The sequence below is a fragment of the Cyprinodon variegatus genome, unplaced genomic scaffold (genome assembly GCF_000732505.1).
Source record: "Cyprinodon variegatus isolate N-32 unplaced genomic scaffold, C_variegatus-1.0 Scaffold87, whole genome shotgun sequence".
Taxonomy (NCBI): domain Eukaryota; kingdom Metazoa; phylum Chordata; class Actinopteri; order Cyprinodontiformes; family Cyprinodontidae; genus Cyprinodon; species Cyprinodon variegatus.
The window spans coordinates 96,089-118,119 of record NW_015150540.1 but is presented as its reverse complement, the minus strand read 5'-3'; the positions used below and the strand labels follow the sequence as shown (position 1 = coordinate 118,119).

General features: G+C 36.8%; 1 protein-coding gene across 2 annotated transcripts; it reads left to right on the top strand.

Moving 5' to 3' along the window:
- Window positions 1–894: 894 nt before the first annotated feature.
- On the top strand, window positions 895–21,706 carry LOC107083926 (coiled-coil domain-containing protein 50-like). Of its 2 annotated transcripts, XM_015373499.1 has the most exons (13): window positions 895–1,234; window positions 1,545–1,636; window positions 12,780–12,842; window positions 13,160–13,298; window positions 13,462–13,552; window positions 17,457–17,535; window positions 18,172–19,473; window positions 19,913–20,034; window positions 20,718–20,780; window positions 20,889–21,023; window positions 21,112–21,206; window positions 21,288–21,382; window positions 21,465–21,706. In XM_015373499.1, exons 2-13 carry the CDS (start codon window positions 1,588–1,590, stop codon window positions 21,611–21,613), a joined length of 2,382 nt encoding a protein of 793 aa, XP_015228985.1. In that variant the 5' UTR covers window positions 895–1,234; window positions 1,545–1,587; the 3' UTR covers window positions 21,614–21,706. The 2 variants fall into 2 exon arrangements, with proteins under 2 accessions (XP_015228985.1, XP_015228986.1); XM_015373500.1 differs by lacking the exon at window positions 18,172–19,473 and having other exon boundaries at window positions 900–1,234.
- Window positions 21,707–22,031: the final 325 nt, after the last annotated feature.

The window sequence follows — 22,031 nt, the reverse complement described above, 5'->3', positions numbered from 1 at the left end:
ATTTTTTATCTACTATACCTTTTATCTAGAAAGCACGATGTTTGAATATATTCACCTATTTGTTAGCAAAGACTGTGGCAAAATATCCCTTAGCAAAAAGCAGTATACTTGAAGTATATTCTATTAAGAATACTTAAGTACGTATAAGTATAAGTTTCGAAAGTATACTGAACAATGTACTTTTAGTGTACTTGAAGTATTACTAAAGTAATACTTCTTCAAACTAAATTGGGACATTTTTGAGTTTACTAAAGTATACTTAAAGTATACTTTAGAAAACAATAAAGAAAACAATAGTATAAAATAAGTAAACTCTAAGTGAACTGCCTGGTTTTAAGTATGAAATTAGTGCACTTTTAGTATACTTTAATAAACTAATTTTTTCTAAGGGATAGTTTGTCTTTATTTATAGAATATGGATGTTTTGCTCATTAATTTTCCTGTACATTGGTTATTGCTTGGCCCCCCTTATAAAAATGTTCTTGCTACGCCTCTGCCTGTAATATAAACATGCGGGGAAAAAAAAGATTGAACAAACTATTAGACGTAATCAATAATCTATAAAATGACGAGGACTGGAAGATGTATGTAGGGCCTAATGTTTTTGTTAAAGGCTCATAAAGTAAATATAAAAAAATTAAAACAATTTATTTAGATAATTCAGCCCAGACAAACCCTACCTCCAGTGTTTTCTTCAATAGTCTCAATAGAGTAGCCTGATTTTGCCACCACGGTTAAATTGCAGGTTTCTAATATTCCAGGGTATTTTATTAATCAGGTGTGAAAGCTTCACAATAATATCACCCGGTGCTGTGGAAGTAAAAAGACGGAGCCTGAAGGTGTGTACGTGAAGGCAGCATTCAATGACCGCCCACGCAGCTCAACAGGAGCTGTGAAGGAACAACCCACGGACCCACTGCTGGATCAACTTTTCTTCCGTCTGGTTTCTGTCACCGAACCAACAGCTCTTTGTCTGTGTCAGGGTGAAGCTCCGTCTCTATGCTGAAGGATTCACAGCCAAAGTTGGTGCGTTAGAGGCGGCCAGACGCAGCGCCAAGAGCGCACTTTATTTTCCTGAGATCCACTGAAGAGGAAAAGCGGAAGAAGGACTGAAACTGGACGGAGCCTGGACAAGTTGACAGTTTTAGTTATGTTTGGGACTTATTGAATAAGCAGCGTGTTTATGAATATATAAACGACACTGCAGCCTGTGAGGGCAGCGAATTGGAAGCTGGTAGGTTGCTTATAATTGACCTCTTTCTATTATAAACTTGCTACGTCGCGGATATAGTTGTTTATATCTTACAAATATCTGTTTTCTCTTGTAATATTGCCAGTCACCTGATTATATTTAAATTGCTTTTATATAATCCTTTCTGTTTTGCTTCTCATTGCTGACAAGATCATCCAACTATTTCAAATAGTAACCTCTAAACAGCCATGTAACCATGTAATCTAGATATATTTGTTTTAAACCAAATTTCTCTATAGCTCTAAGTCTGATCTGCATATTTGTGTAATGTGTAATCTCTGTAATGTGTCAGGGTCTTCTATAACACCATGAAGGAGTGAGAACAGGGGGCAGAGATGGCAGAGCTGGAGATTGACCAATCCAACCTTCCACGTGTCCAAGAAGGTAATCCCACTGAAACACATCACTTCAGCCTTCATAGATCCATAACTGCATGACAAGTAGGAAAGAAGTCAAGCTGCAATGAAACCAAAATTACAGACAGAGCTATGGCCACTTTATTAGTTACACCTTGCAACTGCAGAACCAGAGCCTCTTCCTCCTTCAGAGAAGTTCACTATTAGTGACATGGAGATAAAACAGAGGTTTTGTTACATTTCAGAAGATCCAAATCCCACAGTAGCTGCAGATTATTGCCCGCGCTCTCATGATACCAACCTACCGCTCTCCCCACATGGTGCTCATTTCTACTGAGTTGGTATCTATGGAGTTCATTGGAGTACAGCGAACTGAAAGAGACGTTAACTTCAGTTTCAGATGATTTGGTGCCATCAGAGCCATTAGGATGAACACCATCAGCGGTGATTGAATAGAATAGAAAATCCCTTTATATGTCCCACAATGGGGAAATTGTGTTGTTACAGCAGCAAAAGACTATAACAAAAGTGGTCACACGACTGTGGAGCCTAGAAAAGTGTATAAAAATAACAGACTAGTGAAGAGGTGAAAAAAATACTGTACTGTAAAGCGTTTTTACAATATAGATACTATGCACCTGGAGAATAAATAGCCAATACACAGCTGTGGACACTTTTTACAGTAGTAGATATGTGAAAAATAGCAGCAGCATCAGATAATCTTCAGATGGTTTTGAAACAAGGCTCAGTTGTTACAAAGGGGCCAAAAGGTGTTAAGAAATTCAAAAGCAGGATGCATCAGTTTCACTTTCTGATCTTTCCATCAATATGTCACCATTGCTTTAACAACATATATATATATATATATATATATAATCTTGTTCAAAGTCAGTCCAGTTTTGTTCTGCCAAGCTATTTTAGTACCAGTTTTTTCTTCTTAATTGTTACATGATGTAGACTTCTGCTGCTTGTCATATATCTGTTTGAAAGTTCCACTATTTTGAATTTAGAGATTCCCTCCTGCTTACCTTGTTGTTCATGTTACCTGAGCCACTACAGCCTTCTATCATATTTAACCAGAATACCCAATCTCCTTAGAGCTCAACTATTATGTGGCATTTCCATCCATACAACAGAAGTTCTCTTGGTATCATCCCATTTCCTTACCTTTTTCAGAAAAACCAGGAGTTGGTTGTGTGTAAAAATCTGGAAATCTGGAGCGTTTGAAATACTTGGACTAGTCAGTCTTGTACTAACAGCTATGACAGATCCAGAAGTCAGTTACATCACATTCTGACTCTCACTTTGTTCTTCAGCAGGCTGTATTAAACCTTTTCTAGTTCCTAAAAACATAGATTTTTTTTTTTGCCATATGATATTTTGGTGGTAACAAATAAAGAGACTTTTTGACAGCCCTGCAAAAATTTAAATTTAAGTCATTTTTGGTGTGAATGATTGCCTTCAAGTCTTTTTTTCTTAAAATAGGAAACTTTTTTCTTGAGTTGAGGGAAATGAGACACTGTCAATTGAACAAGACAATTCAAAATTAAAATAAGAAAATTAATTGCATCATCATATTTCAAGTGCATATTATCTAATTATCTTATTTTAAAAGTAAAATATCTCATTCCATTGGCAAATCATCTTATTTACCTACTCAAATTAAGGGCATGTAAACTTAATTAAAGAACATTTTATTTATTTCTAGTTTGTTTTTGCAGTGAGAGCTCTAGACTGGTGCCTATCTCCAGTTGTCTATGGGTGAGAGGCATGTGTGGAATACCCAAATTTTTTGTAATTCCTTAAAAAAAGGCCCAGTATCTATCTTTAATGAGCAGCCTACATTGTTTTTTTTACAGTGTCTGTATTTTAATAGTCCTTTCATTCAGCCCAAAGTGACATGATAACTGTAGAATGTATCTTTTTTTAAAACACGAGATAATGTAATATAAGCTTAGATTATTTGTTAAACTAAAGATTAAACTCTAAAATTGAAATAAATGTATCAAGTTGTAAATGATATTCAGACCTTGTAAAGGCTTATCAAGCACAAATCAAACTAAACTCAGATATTAGTCAAAATTAATTCATTATATCAGTAGGGATTTCTTAAAAATAACCAATAAATACTAAATAAAAAGCTGTTTTTAATATAAGATTGCAATTTTATAATTACTCTTATAATCAAATATTCAGTTTTGTTCAGGTTAAAAATCGAGTTATTGGACAAACAACTGGCCCTTTGTGCAGATATATGTATTTATCTACTTCAGCTTGCTTTATGAACAACAAAAATGCATGAAAAAATGTAGAAATAACAAATGATATGTAACATATGATTTCTTTAGTGTAAACTATAGCATTTGAAGTCATGAGTGCAGCCACAGCTAAAGTTAAAAGTTCTAACATCAACATGTCAAACGTTTAGCGTTTTCTGGCTCACTTAACATCAATACAGTGGCAGCTGAGAAAGGTCACAAACAAAAAGGTGTGAAAAAGTGTTGGTTGGATACTGCTTTCTGGATTTTAGAAGACAATTTTCTAACATCAAAGGGCAAAATGTCGCTTAAATACTTTAGAACCCTTTTCATATACATAAGTACTAACTTACCCTATCTTTGTTTTTTTAGATGACAAGAAGTTTTCAGTCGGAAATCAAAAACGTATGTTTTTTTTCACAGTTTGCTCTGTTCTGCTCTGAGTGAGTTGTTCTTTCAGCAAATAAAATGTTTTAAAATCTATATACTCCAAATGGTTTAATTGCTGAATTAGTTTATTATTACTACTATGTTATTAATCGGGAATAGTTGTACAGGAACAATTGCAGCAGTTTCAGAGCAACAACTAAAATGAGTGGAGCACGAAAAGAAGACGTACATCTGCCGACAGCCACATGCTAACTTTGACCTTTTATTATCACCTAAACACAGTGTATGTGTTGTCTAAGTATTTCACTAACATGAAACAATACCGTTCGAATAACTACCGGTAACAGTGATTTGCATGCATTTCAGACATAAGCATTCTTGTTTATCTCCATGTTTAGACGAATTTCAAAGGACAGTTTAGACTTGCTGTGGATTGAGTCTTTGGCTCCATCTATGCAGGAAGAAGTTCATATGTGTGGGTTCAAGTAGGAGGGAATTTTCCACATAGACATTCACTGATTCAACTGTGTCTGTCATTGACATCACTGGTATGCTGAGGGTAGATAAACATTAGGAGATAGCTGTACTTTCTGCAGCACTGGATGCTTTGGATAAAAATTACCTAAGGGTTCTTATATGTGAGTCCCTCTGAATTAAGTTATAAATACAGAGGCAAAGAAATATTGTACAAATATCTATTTTCTCCTCTATCTTTTAGCTCCCTTTTCTTTGATAATCCTAAATGAAACACGGTATGGCAATGTTTCAGGACAGCACAATGCACAACAATGCACAAACAATACAATCAGGAATAAGGTTGTGAAGAAATTTAGAGGACTTTTGTCTTACGAACATTAGCTTAAACGCAGACCCTCTTGAGGATAACTGTTTATTCTATCATCTAAAAATACAAATGGCATTCCACAGCTTCAGTTCAATTCAGTTTATTTATATAGCACCAATTCACAAAAATGTAATCTTAAGGCACTTTACAGAGACAAAGTTTTCTATCTAAGGAAAACCATCTGATTGCATCGACCCATTGACTCGAAGGCAATCCCTCACACCAAGCATGCTTGTAGCGACAGTGGAGAGGAAAAACTCCCTTTTAACAGGAAGAAGCCTCCAGCAGAACCAAGCTACATAACTGCACATCTATCTAGATGTGGATACTGAGACTTGCTTTGGAAGGAGAGCAGTACAATATGGCCTTTATGAAAGAACGACAAACAGGAGACGTGTTGAATGAAAGCAAGAAGTCTGTTTTGCAACAAAAAAAGGTAGAAGATGGAGAAAAAGTTGCCCTAATGAGATAAGAAGTTTCTGGCCTACATGTAAAGTAGCCTATGTAGTGATAATGAACAACTTTAAGTGCATATAACTCTGTAGTAATCTACACTGTGAAACTTGGTTGTGACGCCATCATCTAAACTTATGGCAATTCTTGAAGGAAACCAGATAGAGGTCAAATTTAGAGCATAAAGACTGGTGTGAAGGATCACCTTTCATTTGGTAAGTGACCCTACACATACTGATAGCTACAATGGGATGGATTAGTTTGCAGAAAGTCAGTCCTCCAGGGCCCACATCCTGCATGTATTAGTTTCTAACCTGGTTCAAAACAGCTTAATAAAATGGCGGTAAGTAAAGCAGTTGAGCTAGCTCTGTTGCAGCTGAAACCTCCTCACCGCAATTAAGAATTTGTGGCATGGCTTGATAAACAACTCTGGAGACGATTTTTAGGAAGTCTGGAGAAACTTTAGTGTGTATATTAAAAAAAAATAAAAAATGCCAAAAACCTAATAGACAGGTTTCAGATATTACAGGCTAACAATGGAACCAACCCACTCGTCAGTTTCAATTTGCATGTTTCCAAGCAGTAAAAGGCCTTGTCTATATAAAGCCTCAAACTCACTGCGAATCCAGACATTTGAATTGAGAAAGCTTCCTGGACGGGAAGTGAAACATCTTCAGACCTTGGAAACCCTGTCCAGTGGATTGTTTTTTAACTTTTACGAAATTACTATGACCTGGATGACTGAGAATCTTCATCAGTTTAAAAACTTGGAGAAAAATTCAGAAAAAAAATTTAAAATTTACAATGGAATAGCTTTGTTTGTGAGTAGGAGCTTAATACAAATGTGTGCCACACCTTCCAGATTATTTCACCCAAAAAATATTTGTAATTGTCCATTGTTTTCCCTCCATGTCATAAATATGCACCACATATCACATAAAGAACAATTTAAACTCTTTTTTCTGATTAAGTTTGTGTCTTTTTTGAAGTAGTATATATATTATTGCAAGGCACTGCACAGACATTGACTAAATACTGATTAAAAGTATTTAGAAATACATTGTGGTTAAAAGCTAGATTTAAAAAATGCTGGCCTTGCTTGTCTGTGATTAGGAAAACATTCAGTGGTTAGGAATTTCTGAACTGCGGCCTGGATAAAGATGGCTGGCTCGGTCTTTGGCATGTCTACACTAATGAATGGGTTAGGAATAGGTCTACATGTCTTTTATCAGGGGAGATAATTCAGCACTCCTCTCTAGTTTCCACACACAAAGGAACTCTGTGCAGCTCTGCAGTTTTTATGCATGGACAAAGCCGGTAATAGCATCGATAAACTTGTCAGCGGAACAATAGAAGTATGTAAATCAGATGTCTGTTAAGGCCCATTTTCCCTCTGTTATTATCTACTTAGACCAAGCACATTCAAACTGCACTGCTGGCACCAGGCTTGTTTGGTTAACATTTTGAAGCAGCTGCTTATGTTTCGACAGTCCCAGGAGCCTTGTCCTTTTTCACCTACATTGTGTTTTTTCTCCAGCAGAGCACTGTCTTGGCTAAGTCAGCTCTCTTTGTTTTCATTGCACCCCCTTATCTATTCCTGTTTCGGCCCTCCTCTGGCTCTGTTATAGCTCTTATGGGCTGAGGGATCACAGCTCCCACAGGAATTCCCCCACCGCCCACTCATTCCTAATTTCACTCTCACCAGCTGACCCCTAAAGTCTCTTACCCCCTCACCCCTCTTTGTTCTCTTGACAACGAGGTCTACTTTTTGAGCTGCTTAGGCAGAATTTTCAACAAGATACTTGGAGCTGTGGCACAGACTAGCTGTCTGTGGTGAATTTTCTATTTTTCAGAATTAGGAAAAAGCGAGGAGGAACATTGAGCGGTGGAGAGAGAGAGAGAGTGTGGGCGTTCAGCAGGACATTTTGGCTGAAAATAGAACCCTTGTCATTTTCTCCTTTTGCTGCTTTCTTTGTTGCCAGGCGCTTACCACTGCAGCTCTGCAAGTAGCAGTGGAAGAGAAATATCCCTACTGCTGTGCTACACTGCTCCCTCAAGCTGCATTCCTGTCATAATTTAAATATTTTTGTCCTGAATGATTTGCCATCGATTTCCCCCAATAGGGGCGAGCTGTTCATCTGCAATTCTGTAGGTCATATCTTCCTATACAGCGATTATCTAACTATAAAGAGGGTCTAACCCTTATCTCTGGAGTATAAACATTACACCTTGTTTCTGTTTTCTGACAGCTTTTTGACTTAATACCCTCTTAGAAAACAGATGCAGGCCTGTTAGCAGCCGTTGTTAAGAAGCTTACAGTAGTCGCCCTGGACATATGTTTTCCTTCTTTTACCATCAGGCCTGCATGCCTCACTTTCTTTCTCTCCAAACCTGTTCAGCAGCCATTGTTGCACAGAAGCAGTAAAGTGGCCATACTTTAAAAGAGTTTGGAAAAACAAGTTAAACTGCAGTCCAGACACAACCACACCCTCATGGAGGAGCATGCCAGAAACTTTTTTTTTTTTTTACTCCATCTCTCCATCTGCCCACCTGCTGCTGTTCTGTCTTCCTGGCATTTATACAGAACTGTGTCACATTGCCCTGTCAGATAAAGCTAAGACTTTAATTCTCCCCCTCCAACGCCGATGGACAGACTTGAGATCCATTTAGTGGATATCCTCCTAATCCCCACAACAGGTGTAAATGGTAAGGAATGTCTCTGTTGGTATAGTGGAACTCTTCCACGGCATGTGGGAGTTCATTTTTGATGTAAACAGATCCCTAGGCTGATCCCCCACAGCTCAAGCTTTTTATTTTTGCTTTTTTGCAAGTGTACGTGCATTCTTAGCAACAATAGGCACACACAAGATTAGAAAAGTAGCTGCAATGTTGGATGAAAAAGACATCTATGATTAAACCATATGCTCATCGCCCCTCCCTTTCTGATCTATTCTTCTACAGCCTCTATGGTACTATGATCTGCAAAGTATTTTTCATTCAGAATAAGACGATATTTAGATCTATTAATATTAAAAATCTATTTACATAGATTTTTAATATTCTTTTTTTATATACTTCACCTTGATCTCTAAACAAATATCTGCTGTTGGTTTTAATCAAAGTTCTAAAAGGAGATGACTATGAAATGTAAAACCAATTATTCAGAAGATGTAGAAACTGATTTCAGTGTGAATCTGGAAATAACTAAAATTTTTATGGTTCCTTAAACCAGTTATTCCCAACAGGAGGTACTCGTACCCCTAGTGGTCCATGAGTGCATTGCAAGGGGTACGTGAAAATATTTTATCCCTCAGGTAATATAATAAAATAGGGCTGGCAACTGTTCTACTTTGTGGACCCAACTAAAAAATAAAAAAAACAAGCTTTTTCAACCAAAAAGCAAGTTTTTCTTATATGTTTGAGTTCACCTTCAGCTTTGACACACATCCCAACCAAGCAGATGAACAGGCTGGAAGTAGAGAACAGCCTGAGATCAGCTGCGTTTTCAGCACCTGATCAAAGAAAGCTCAGATGTATTAAATGATAAAAACAAGTCTGACTATAATTTTTGTTCTGAATTTGTTTCCAATTTCTCAAGTTTAAATGTGATTAAAGGAGAGTTACTCAGAGGAGCTCCGGTTTTATAAAGGCAGATTTATAATATGATTTTATTTTGTATTTATTTTGATTCTTTATTAACTTCTGGGCAACATATTTATGTTCTTTTTTTAATTGAGTTGGAAAGAATAACATGCCAAAGAATTAAATGCTTAAGTTAAAAGATTAAATAAAATACTTTCTATTTTATAATTAGTTACGGCACGCTCCACTTCTGGGCAGTCATCAATACTTTTGACTGAGGGGGTTACTAATTTAACTTTATTGATCTCACATTGGAGAAATTTGCCTCTGCATTCAACCCATCCCTTTGGGAAGCAGTGGGCCGTTATCGTGGGGCACCCGGGGAGCAGTGTGGCGTTAAGACTCTTGCTCAGATACCCAGAGTGGCAGTCTTTGGAAGTGGGGCTCGAACTCAAAACCTCAGGATTCCAAGCTCTATGCCCTAACCATTAGGCCGCTACAACCCAAAGACAAAATGCTCAAAAAAAGCTTGGCCTTAAACAACAGAAAGCAACAATAACAGCAGGAAGAACATGTGATATTCTTAAAAAAAAATCCCTCTTGGACCATTTTTGTGTTGTTGTTTTCTTTTCCCTCTAAATTTTGTGTGCATTCTCTTTAATTTAGTTTTATGTGACTCCCTTTTTTCGTCTGCATTTTATGGCTGTGGTATTGGGCCGCTGTAGTTGTCGGTGAATGTAGAAGTGTAAAACATAGCCAGCGTTGTTGCAAAAACCAAACGTTGAAAATAAATCCCAATCTTTGATGTTTCACTCCTGAGTGAACTGCACAGATGGGTCCTTCTGTCTGCACATAATAAGCTCAGTATATCACCCTTTCATTGAATCTTGTCATTTGTATACTCACTTTGTATTTCAAAGCCTCTATTGTAGATGGAAACCTCCTGGAGGTTGCTTTCTTGAAACCCGGTAGCTAGTTTGGCACTTTTATTAGATCAAAGTGAGTTATAGGTTTTTTGGAAATGGAGAGGAAGAAAACACAGCAATGGGGCTGTTTGTTTATTTTCTCTGGACTTACTCTTTACTTTGTTTGACAGATGTGTAAACACTCAGACTGGCTAAAATTCTGTATTTAGTCTCAGCCACATCTTTAAACAAACAAAGGGGATAAAAAAGGAAATATTCTAATTATAGAGGTGTTATCCTTTATGCCATAGGCAGAACCTATACGGTTAGAAGGATTCTATATTGACCTCATTAGACATTTCTCTTAGAGGTAGACTGTTGTAGTTATTTTATTTAGCATTTGTTTATCCAATCTATTGTTTCTGCCATCATTTACTTTTCAGGAGTTTCCCAGCAAAAACATTATTGTTTTAAATTGAGAAACTGCAGTCCACAAACACTTTTATAAAGTAAATGACTCTAGGATGGTTTCTAATCTTTGACACATGCAAAAAAGGAGCTCTTCTTAGGCTATCTTGAAGCAACGCCAGACTCTTAATATTGATTTTTCCTTGCTCCTGTTGAACAATATTTCAAATGATAAAGTACATTTAGAAAATACAACATACGGCTGTGCTAAAAAAAAACACAAAACTTAACAGTAATGATGAATAAAAATCTAGCAAATCATAATTTAGTAAAATAAAATAATGATTTTAATTGCTGTTAAAAAATTATTCCAAAATTCTAAAAGACTTTTTGAGAACTTAAACCAGTTGAAACTAAAAGTTTTAAGTTTAAAAGTTTTAAAAGTTTTCCACTTGAGGGGTTGTGGATATAACATATTGACAGATGAAAAAGATGTTTATTTTAAATGCAAAATGTTTACATATTTTGTTTTTTACACATTTGTTATAATTGCTGCTCAGGGATTGGTTGATCTGTCAGCTAAGGGCACATTTTAGAGTCTCTGCACTCCAGTTAATGATTATTCAGTTACTAAATTAGTTGATGATTATTTCAATAATCGATATATCATATTTAATCAGATATTATCCGGACTGTCATATAATGTTTATGAACACATGAGCCGTTTGTTAGAACAACAAATTAAAGTCTGAATCAAGCACAAATCATGGTCAAACAGATTATTCTGCACATAGATGGAATAATTTCACCAAAACTTCTGTTCAAAATACAATAGTTTATTAACAGCTCCAAGTCAAACATATTTCAGTTAAAAACTAAAAACCTAAACTAAAACTAGTGAAACTCAACTAAACTAAACTAAACTACTATGTACAAAGAGGACGGGAAGCATGTTTGAAAAACATATTACAGTTTAAGATGATTTTGTGTTTGAAAACCAAAGTTTATCTGGAAGAATTTGGGATATGATCAAATAAGCTTTTCACTAATTTAGAGTGATTTGAATGGTTTTAAACCAATTCACAATGTAAATCCATGAGGTGAATAAAACATTATATGGCCAGATACATTTTATTAAATAATTTGCTTAATCAGGAAGCAGTAAACTTTAGTCAAAGGATTCTTTACCCTTTGAAATCGCTAGCAGCAAATAGACATCAGGATTCCATTAAATGACTCTTGGTCATACTTGGATAATCGAAATGTAATGAGCATCTGAGGAACACATGAACACTAATGTTGTATTAGTGTTTAAACCCTCAGTAAAATAAAGCTTGTCAAAGCTTCAGCAACAGCTCAAAACCTATTACTGCAGCATAGCATGCAGTCCATCCTGTTAGCTTTGTCTTTAAAAGATGTATTGTTTAACTAGATTCTGTCCCTAACTGTACCAGACCTGAAACCTCTGTCCATGTCCTCTGTCCCATCAAGGGACACCTCTATGGCAGGGGTCCTGCAGAGCCAGTTGGCTGATAGGGGTTTGCAGAGCAGAGAAGAGAGCACACACAGCTGTTTTATAAAACTGCACCCTCTTCTCCAGTGATCATGTTAAGATGAAACATGGACATTGGTTCTGAATGTCCAAAATTATTACTTACTCTAATTATTAATCTTGTCAGTTTTAGGCCTATTTACACAACTACCATAGCATTAGGTAATTTATTATATGCTGTTATATGAAGCTGCAAATATAATCCATTTATCAGCAGATGTCCCACAGAGCTCTTTATTCAGTTTATTTGTAGATTATATTAATAATTAATCTGTAGTCTGTGAGCAGCATCTTTTATTATTGGTACAAAATTCTATTATCTCTACACATACTAAATCAACAGAGGAGGCTGTAGGCCGATTAACAGATGTTATAAGACAAGCTCCATGCTGGCTCAGCAGAATGTGTTCCAAACAATTTTCTTTAAACTCATTTTCATAATTTTCTGACAATGATTTGACTTAAAATATATTTAGGTTCTTAATAGGATCGCACACTTTTTAGAATTGCTGAATTCCTTCCTTCATAATGGGCGAGAGATACAGATTAAAGTTGAAACATTTTATCTACCTAAGGAATATTTTTGTTTAGGACTATAACCTAACCCTTATTAAAGAAGATGAAGGATCGGATCAATGGAGGCCATTGCCAATTTTTCTCAGTTCAGTTTTACTTATACCTCTTAGAATATCTCTCATCTTTTCCCTCTTTCAATTGTTGTTGAGCATTAAATTCTTCTTCGTAGAGACCTGAACTTTTGCTGATGTCTTTTCTTTCAGTTTGCCAGACCTTTGCTGTGCTGGAGGATGGCGTTCTGGCACACAGCCTGCAAGAGCAGGAGAGTAAGTATAAAATGAGTCTTGCCCATTTGACAGCTTCTTATTAAGTGCCTGAAAAATGGCCCCCTCTTTTACAATACCAACGAGAGTTGAAAATACAAAGGCTTTAAAGAAGTAGAATTTATTACTGAACTGTTTTCATTAGATTAACATTCAGTTGTAGCACATCATCTGGATTTGGTTTGACTCCCTTTTGCTTTACTTTTTGAGTCTTTGCACTAAAAGGATCTTTCTGTCTGGTTTTAATACATTTCACGATGAATTTGAAGGTGACAGGCAAAACTACTATAATATATTCTTTTTCTTTGCATTGCCTTTAGTTGAGCAATACTATACCACCAATATCCAGAAGAATCAGCTGGTGCAAAACGACATCCGTATAGCCAGGAGGCTGCAGCATGAGGAGGAGCAGCAGCGGCGGGCTCAGCAGAGCGCCCTCAAACAGGTTTCCAGACAAATGTAAGTTTCCACAGCTTTTGAAATGTACGTTTCAACAGTTTTCCGTAATGCTCCAAAAAGATGTTATAGTGATGTTCCCACATGCGGCATGCTTTCTATTAGTCCAGTGTATTCGTTTGGTAAGTCAGCAGTGTAAGAAGCCATTTCCTTTCCTGTTAAACAGAGAGGAGCGGGACTTTGAATATGCTCGGGCAATTCAAGAAGACCTCCGACGCTGTGCTGAGGAGGCAAAGAGGAGGGAGCAAGATGATGAGGTGAGTTTTGTGTTCTCACTAACAGTTCTTTGCCAAAGCATGCTTAAATCCCCCATGCTTTAATCTTACAAATATTATACTTTTATTTAGTTAAAGTAACTGTTGCTAAGTATTGTTGAACAAACTTTTATCTTATGCAGAGAGGAGATATTTTAGAGCAAAGAGGGGAAACTGGTGATCCCCAGGCCATGTACTCCCCTAAACCTTACTTAAAGTGACTCTTAGATTCATTTTTAAAAATATAAAAATGTCTCTGTGACAGCAAAGAGGTAATAATACTTTTGACCAGTAGATGGCTCCTCAAGTACAGACACAGCTGGGTTTTTCCTACCAGTGACAAAGAGAAATTGGATAAAACTGTGACTTTCATGATAAACTTGTGTGTTTAGTCTGCTTAGAGATGCTGTTTGAGACTAATGCTGAAGCTGGAAGGGCTGCAATTGTAGCTGACCTCAGGTCAAATTTTCATGAACTGCAACTTTCGTTTCTGACCATCATGTCATGGAGGAGAGTTTAATTCCTCTGAGTAATTTTTTATAATTAAATGCCAAACTTCACTTTACTGACAAAATGTAAAAAAAAAAAAAAAAAGTTGTTCGCAAAGTTTAACTTTTTTTTCAATTTTTAAGATGTACTTTATTAAGCATGACTTTAAGCATCGCAAAACTATTTAAAAGTACTTTATCCTTTAGTCAGAAACTGATGTTTGAGTGGTTATGCTATTAATATTAGAAAACAAACACAAAACAAATTGGAGCTGCAAAACAATGCATTTAATAAACTTTCTCATGTTTCCAGACACATTTAAAAGTTGGACTAAAAGTAAAAAAAAAAAAAATAGCGATTACCTTTGCTGTAAGTTTTTTAGAAACCACATAAAGGTCTTGGCTGTCAAACCTGTCAGGTGTTCATTAAATGATGGCTGAAGCAGTTTCTCTGGTGGCTAATTCAGAGTATTCTCAGTTGGTGTTGCAAGGTTTTAAAGTTAAATGTACATTGGTGGGCAATTAACTTAACAATTAGGTACACTGTTTTTTTTTTGACACAATGTTTCTAATCTGGACAACCTTTGCGTTAATAAATAATTAATGGTGAGAGAATAATTCATGCTTTGTCAGTTTTAGCAACTTAACAGTTTGTGTGTTATTAAAAAAAGGGAAAAGTCCCACAGGAGACAGAATGTCTGATCTTGCAGCCTGAATATGGTGGTGCAGGCAGATGGCAACCATCAATCTCATCTCAGATGTTTTCATCTTCTGTCTGATGGCCAATCCTAAAACTTGCCTTTATGTTCGCATTAATTATTTAAAAGAGCTTCTATAAAAAGAAATATTGCCCACTATAGATCATTGGAAAATAATAGCTACATTGTAAGAAGCAAAGATGCTAAGAAAGGAGTGAACTTCGCAGTTAACCTCACCATCTGGCCCAGCAATCTGTGCCTCAAGGCCACTGTACCATTATGTTTTCTTTATGCTTCTCTTTCTTTTTCTATGGGGTGCATATAAAACTGTGTTGTTTCAAAATTGTGAGCTCCATTCTTTTTTTTTTTTTTTTTTTAGATTAGTGTTTATGCACTTAGTTTGATGTTAAAATAGACCAAAAAAAAAGCCTTCAGTAAAACTGAGATTTTCATAAACATATTAATGACAGTGTCCTACTTTAGTATTTTTCATTAAAATAATTTTTCTTTCAGTCTTGTTTTAAGATTTCAATAAGTTCAAATAACAGAATAGGCAGGTGCATCTCAATGACTTTCAGTTTTATTGGAAGTTTACCGTAATTCGCTAACAATATTTAGCCTTAATAGAAGCATTTTAAATACGGTTACAAAAATATAATTTTTTCTAATTTGAGAATTACGAGAGTGAGCAAATATTTATCAGTTTTTTAATCATGTTACCTTCAAAATTAGAAGTTTACAAAAACTCTTATTTTCGTGACTTCAAATAAGATTAGAACATTTAGATGACGATGCAATAGGTATGAAGCATCAGATAAGTTTTTCACAACCCTTGGCACGCCTGTGGATTTATTTCAAGGCAACACCTTGACACAAATAGATTTTCCAAATGGACATTGACTCCTGTGATACAGGGAAATGATTTCCTAAGTGGCTGGGGAAGGACAAAGTCAGTGTTTTGGAGTGGGTGCAACAAAGCGCTTATCTCAGCTGCAGTAGATATGTCAGGAGGAAAGATCAAAATTACAACAAATAGTTGTGAAAAAAGCATAAGGAAAGATACACAAAAGTCTTGTTCTAGACCTTAGCAGATCAAAATACATTTTATTCACAAAAATACATATTTGAATATGTAGTTTCAGTGGTGTGCAATTGGAGATTTGTTGGTGTTGGTCTTTTTCCTTCCTTATGGTCTGGTTTGTGTTCATTTTGAAATGAACAAATGAGCAAATCATCAGCACTGGTGCTCTGTTAATACCTTATTTAATAACTGGCTGAAATAGATGACAAATGTTTACCTCCCATTAGGTTGTCTTTAATTAAGAAACAGAAGGTGTTGGGGTGTGCAGTTTTAAATGCCAGATCCCTGTGGCTCTGCATACCTGGCCTGTCATGGTAAACTGCTAATGATGTGCTGATGTTGTAAAGTTGCCCTGACTGCAGACAAAAAGGAGCTGGGCTTGCTGTTTGTTTTTTCATGTAATGCACAAATACAATTTACTGATATTTAGGAGATAATCAGTCATTCCCTTTTTGAAAAGCTGTACCTACATCTGATGCAGTCTTCCATAGGGAGACCCTACAGTGGACTTTTTAAACTTTTATTCTATTGTAACTATCCAGCCTATTTATATGTGAAAAGTGAGTTCCTCCCTTGTGCAGTAAGAGAGTTGAAAGGTTAGATCGTCATCCAGATCAGAGCACAGCACTTCAAAAACAGTCTCCAGAGAAGATATAAAATAAAGAAGAAAAAAAAATTGCTTCTTCTCTGAGTTGAGTAAAACAATAACCCAACACTAATTATATATAATGTGTTTTTTGTTCTTGTTTAAACAAGTAGATAAAGCACATCAAGTTGGTTTCTTGTGACAGTCTATACTATAGCGCCACCTGTTGGCTGATCTTAATGTGAGGTGAATCTTTTGTAGCATCATTTGTTTGTTTGTAATTTATAGAAAAACACATAGAGGAGAAAAACGCCCTTAATATTGCAGCAGAGAAGTATGGTTTTATAGAACATACATATAAATGTTTTAAATATTAGCAATTTTCGTGTGTAGTATGAAAAAGGCAGTCAGTTTTATAAATAGAATTTCTGTGAAAATACCTCCCAAAATCTATTTATTTGTTTAACCTTTATTTAACATGAAAATCCTTTACACTAAAGAAGTTATGTGTCTTATAAGAAAATCAAGTTTTAGATCAAAATCAAAATAAATTTTTCCCCAAAAAACTTTACTTTTGTTTACTTTTCAACAAATTTAGCTCTGTGGCTGACATGCTTTTTATACTTCTGATCCTGCAACATGTTTTTTAGGAGCTTTTTAGGGCCAGTTTTTCAGGATTGAGAACCTAACTATATATTTATTCCTGTAAGGATTACAAAAAGGATGTATATTTACCAAATCCCTTTATAATGAGGCACAGCAGTTCTGTCCATTTGGACACAAGCTTCTACTTCCACATCTTAGGATGTTGGTTTACCAAATCTATGTAAGGTTTAAACCTCATTGTATTACCTACGCTCCTCGATGCTTTAGCTGCTCCTGCAGTAAAACTTTTCCACAACACAATGCTTCTAGCTTACTTCTTTTTCCTCCAAATGCAACGCATGTCTTTTTGGCCAAAAACATTATTTTTGTTTTTTATTGACACATATTGTCTCCAAAAATATTATGTGTCCATGTGTAAATTTGCAAACTTTATTCTGTGGTTTTACAGGAAATAGCTAAACGGCTACAGGAAGAGGAGGAGCAGGAGATCAGGAGAAGGAGCCAAAGCCAAGAGGATTTTCATGAAGGTTCATTTTTTTTAATTCTTGCCATTATTTAATAGTGATTTCATTGTTTTATTTGTGTTTTTGTTACCTCCTTACAAGCTCTCTGATATGTAAAAACCGATATTTAAATATGGAATGCTTTTTGGGGGGGTTAGGTGTAAATTAGGTTTAGACAGTTAAGTCAATATTGCTTGGTTTAATGTTCAGCTGCAAAAATGAATAGAAATCCAGTGATTATTTATTTTTATTTTGTTTGTTTTTTTATCAGAGTACAAATGTTTGTTTCAGTTTCTTTGTGGAATATCTGAATCGGAGTGTGATGGCATAAAAATATCCCTTTTTCCACACGAACATTAACAATGCATGCCCTTTTTTTCAAAAGAGATTTGTAGTTTAGTGGCTCGCTCTAAATCCATTTTCTTTATAGAAAGTTGTTTTTTAAGCATGCCAGCACTTTTTAGCGCATATTAATATATGCAAACACTTTGGAAAGCCTTAAGGTTTCCAAAAACATTCCTTTTAAGCAATTAAAACTAGTTATAACTCATGTTGCTTGAAGCTATTTAGAGAATGTATTAACTTTACTTGTCTTGCACCATCCGCTAACAGACTCACCCGTCTTCATTGCTTTTGTTTGCATGTTTATCAATGCTGAAGGCAGCACCAGTGACCCTGCGCTGCCCTCCTCTCACCAGCACACGTTCGGTCGCCCTCTGCGAGGAGAGGAGCAGTACTTATCTGTCACCACCAGGTGGCAACATTCTACCTCTCACCGTGGTTCTGTGTTAACTGGGCCTCAGACTAGTTCTCCCAGGGGAGCAGTATCTCAGAGCAACACAAATTCATGGTCAAATCAAGGACAGGTAGACACCAGGGGGGCGGAACTGAGAGAGACTATTAATGAAGATTCAGACGACTTGGATGCAGTTTTTACTGAACAGCTTTCTCTTTGGGCCAGGCGCTTGTATCACAGAAACACTGCCCCCCCTCAAAAGCAGGCCTCTTCTAGACCCCCACAAGAGAGGAATTACAGAAGTCTCAGCACTCGCAGCAGCTTCACACAGAACCTCAAAAGCTGGGAGGAAGAGACAGGGAACTGTGCAGAAGACTGCTATGACAATGAGTGGAGAGTGCCTAGAAACGTGGATACTGAAAGGAAGAACAGAAATGCATATGAAGACGAACATGAGGAATTGGACAGGAGGTCAGCTAAGGTTTCTGAAAGGCGATGCCGGCGCAGTGAATCGGTGCGCATACATGACCAAAGAGGTCACAGAAACAGGGACTTGGCCAGAACCTGGAGCTACAAGGAGAACCCTGATAAGCGCGTCCACTTCCAGGATGACCAAAGGAGATCTATCAGGCAGAACAATGAAAGCCGGAAGGTTTGGGAGATGCTCGGTCAAATCCTGCAGGAGAGGGGTGTGCCTGTGAAGGTTAGTGACAGCGGGGCGCCACTACAGATAAGGCCTCAAAGCAGAGACAGCCAGGTGCTTCATGGGAGTGAGGTCTCCTATGGTGGCTCCCAACCACATCAGAGAGCCTTCTACAGAGCTGCCACCACCAGGCATAGTTTCCATGGAGATATCCGGCAGAGAAGGAGATTGTCAAATGGAGAAAACATTGGGAGAGTTTACAGAGAAGACCAAGACATGCACCATTATAACAGAGCGGTTTCTGAGATTCATAGAGAAAGAGATAGCAATACAAGGAAGAAAGACCACAAATATGCAAACACTGACAATGACAGAGAAAGAAATGCAAATCAACCCCGGATAAGGAGGACAACAAGTGAGCGCAGGCACTGGCATAAGATCCCAGAGCAAACATTAAGCTCAGAGGAGGAGCAGGAGGTGGAGAGAAGAGCAGAGCGTCCGAGAAGAAGAGCCCTACACCGTAGCCAAAGCTTCAGCACCAGCAGGGGTTCGACCAGACATAGGTCAAAGCACATAGCAGCAGGTAACACCTGAACCTGCAACCCTCTGTAACCTGCAGAGGGGAACCCGTTTGATGCTGTATTCTTTCTATCCGGTCTCTTAATCTTCCTTCAATCATTGCTGTGGGAGTTGGCTTCAGCTCTGACTTTGGCCTTTATCTGCAGTGGGACATTTCCGTTTTCACTCTAGAAAGTCTTACTTCTTTACTGTCTCTTGGGTTGTGGCATTTTAGCAATAGTCTTGATTTGCAAAATGACCTTCTCATTTCTTGGTGTGATTCCAAACAATTTTTGGGCTTGTGGATCTTTGCTGCTTTGGTTGCAAATTTATTATTAAACTTAAACCACTTTTATAAAAAAAAAAGAAATCATCTGTTTCTTTGTGTTATTTTTATTTCTTTTTTTTTTTTTCAAAGTTGCACTGAACTCCTTTGAAATGACATAGTCAGTCTTTATACTTAGGGGCCTCACTCCAACCAGGACCAAGAGAGGCAGGACTGGACCTTGGAGAGCTGCATCAGGTCCTACAAGATGAAGAACTGGCTCGTAAACTTCAGGAGGAGGAAGAAAAGGAGTTAAGGAGGGCAAGTGATTCAAGAACTTCTGAATTTAGTACAAATGCTTTGCGAATGTGTTCAACTCATTTGAAAAATGTTGACGTTCTATAATTTTATAATCACAAACATCATGTTTTAGTGGGGTATTATGGGATAGACAAGCATAATTAATGCGAAAGCAAAAATATCCATGGTTTTTAAAAATGAAGCATTCTTTTTGTATGTTTTAGCATTTTAAAAAATTACATTTACAAATTGAATTCTTAACACAGTATGTTTACTAAGCCCCTTTACAAAGATACCCTCAAATAAACCTATGTTCTAACAAATGCGCTGGGAAATCATTCAGTCAGTGAACGGAGCACTTTTGTTTGATTGAATCTCAATACAAATCGAGATTTTCTGTGAAGTTGTCTTACGGTTGTTTAAGGACGATGGTGAACAAATCACACGCGTCAGAAATAAGGTTGTGAAGCTCTTTCAAACTACGTATTGAAATCTTTTCACCTCAATTCTGCACTATTGAGTTTTGCCTAAAATTCCTATGAAACACATCAAGTTTGAGTTTGAGTGGATGACTTGAAAAAATGTGAAGACAGATTAAGGGTTGGGAATATTTAAAAAGTGCCATAGACACAGATTTTGTTTCAGGAGGAAAGTGGAAAGACAAATGATTTCTTACTTTTTCTTTTTTTTTACAAATCTTACAGACATCTTTACGCAATTCCTACCCAGAGGGGGACTTCAGAGTAGCTCAAGTTGCACAAGATGAGGTATAATTGTGAAAGTCTATAAATTGTCGATAACAATAAATTATTTAGTGGCATTACCTTTATGAATGATAATTTATTTTATTTTTTTGTATTTATTTATTTTTTTAGGAAATTGCACACTTTATGCAGAAGGAGGAAATGAAGGCAGAGCGAAGATCTCGTGAACTGGAAGGGCCGGGGTCTTGGCACGAGCACAGAGCCATGATTAGTCACTATGAAAGACGAGCTGCCAGGGAGAGACCGGTAAATGTGCTCTTCACCCTGGGAAACAAAACTGCAAGATCATTTTAACGATCATAAGGAAATAAAGGAACTTTGTCCTCATTTTCAGGTCCAAAGAGAGAGACTTGACTCAGAGGGTCTTCCATCACCTACTGAAGAATGTTCCCCAGAGAACCAACCACCCAGCCCTATTCATGCTATACCGTAAGAAATTTAAGATATCTATATATTTTACTGTATCTCCTGTGAAATATACATTTTCCAACTGTAAAATGTTTTTGACAGAAAATCCCAGCAGATGAGAAACATTGCAGAGGAGCTGGACCCTACTTTCCCAACCCACAGCCATGTCCCAGAGAGCTTTCGAGCAGGACCAACTGGTATTAAAAACAGGATACGTGACTCCTGTTATATACTGTCAGAACAATAGCTTTATCCTCACATTGTTTTCCTTCCTTTCAGGTCAAACCATTGGACCACTCCCTGTAGCACCATCTGGCTCACAGGACATCCTTGAGGAACCCACATTTATACCACCGACAAAGAGACAGACGGATAAATCTGGACGAAATAAAGCCAAAGAGAAACGAGAAGGATGCAAGCAACAATGATATTAAACAGACTGAGCTGTTGGGATAATTTAATGTACAAAAAAATGATCTGTCTAACTAGAGTTCTCATTGCCTATTGCTTTATTTTAAAAATGAAAGGGAAAACCCAGCCAGGCACTTTGGGTCAGTTAAACAAACACGGATTCATTTGATAAAGAATGATCATGTTTTCGACACTGAAATTATAAGGGAAATTACTAATTGTGTATATTTAGTCTTTAAACGATAATAACATTAACATTGTGAAGTTCTCAGAAAACCAGAAACTGCACCGTCTATTTCAAACCCACCATTTGCTTAGAACAGAGAAGTGACACTATTTTGATGGCATGCGAGCTTGTTTTACTTATTCCAACAACCTACCTTTGTTTCAGGTTTTACTGTTTATAATGGTATATTGACAATCAAACAAATTTGC

Bases quoted from the DNA above. Each gene is read 5' to 3' on its own strand.
- LOC107083926 (XM_015373499.1), top strand. From the start codon at position 1,588: ATGGCAGAGCTGGAGATTGACCAATCCAACCTTCCACGTGTCCAAGAA. The intron at 1,637-12,779 runs GTAATCCCACTG...CTTTTCTTTCAG, and splicing joins CCTTCCACGTGTCCAAGAAG to TTTGCCAGACCTTTGCTGTG. The intron at 21,207-21,287 runs GTAAGAAATTTA...TGTTTTTGACAG, and splicing joins AGCCCTATTCATGCTATACC to AAAATCCCAGCAGATGAGAA.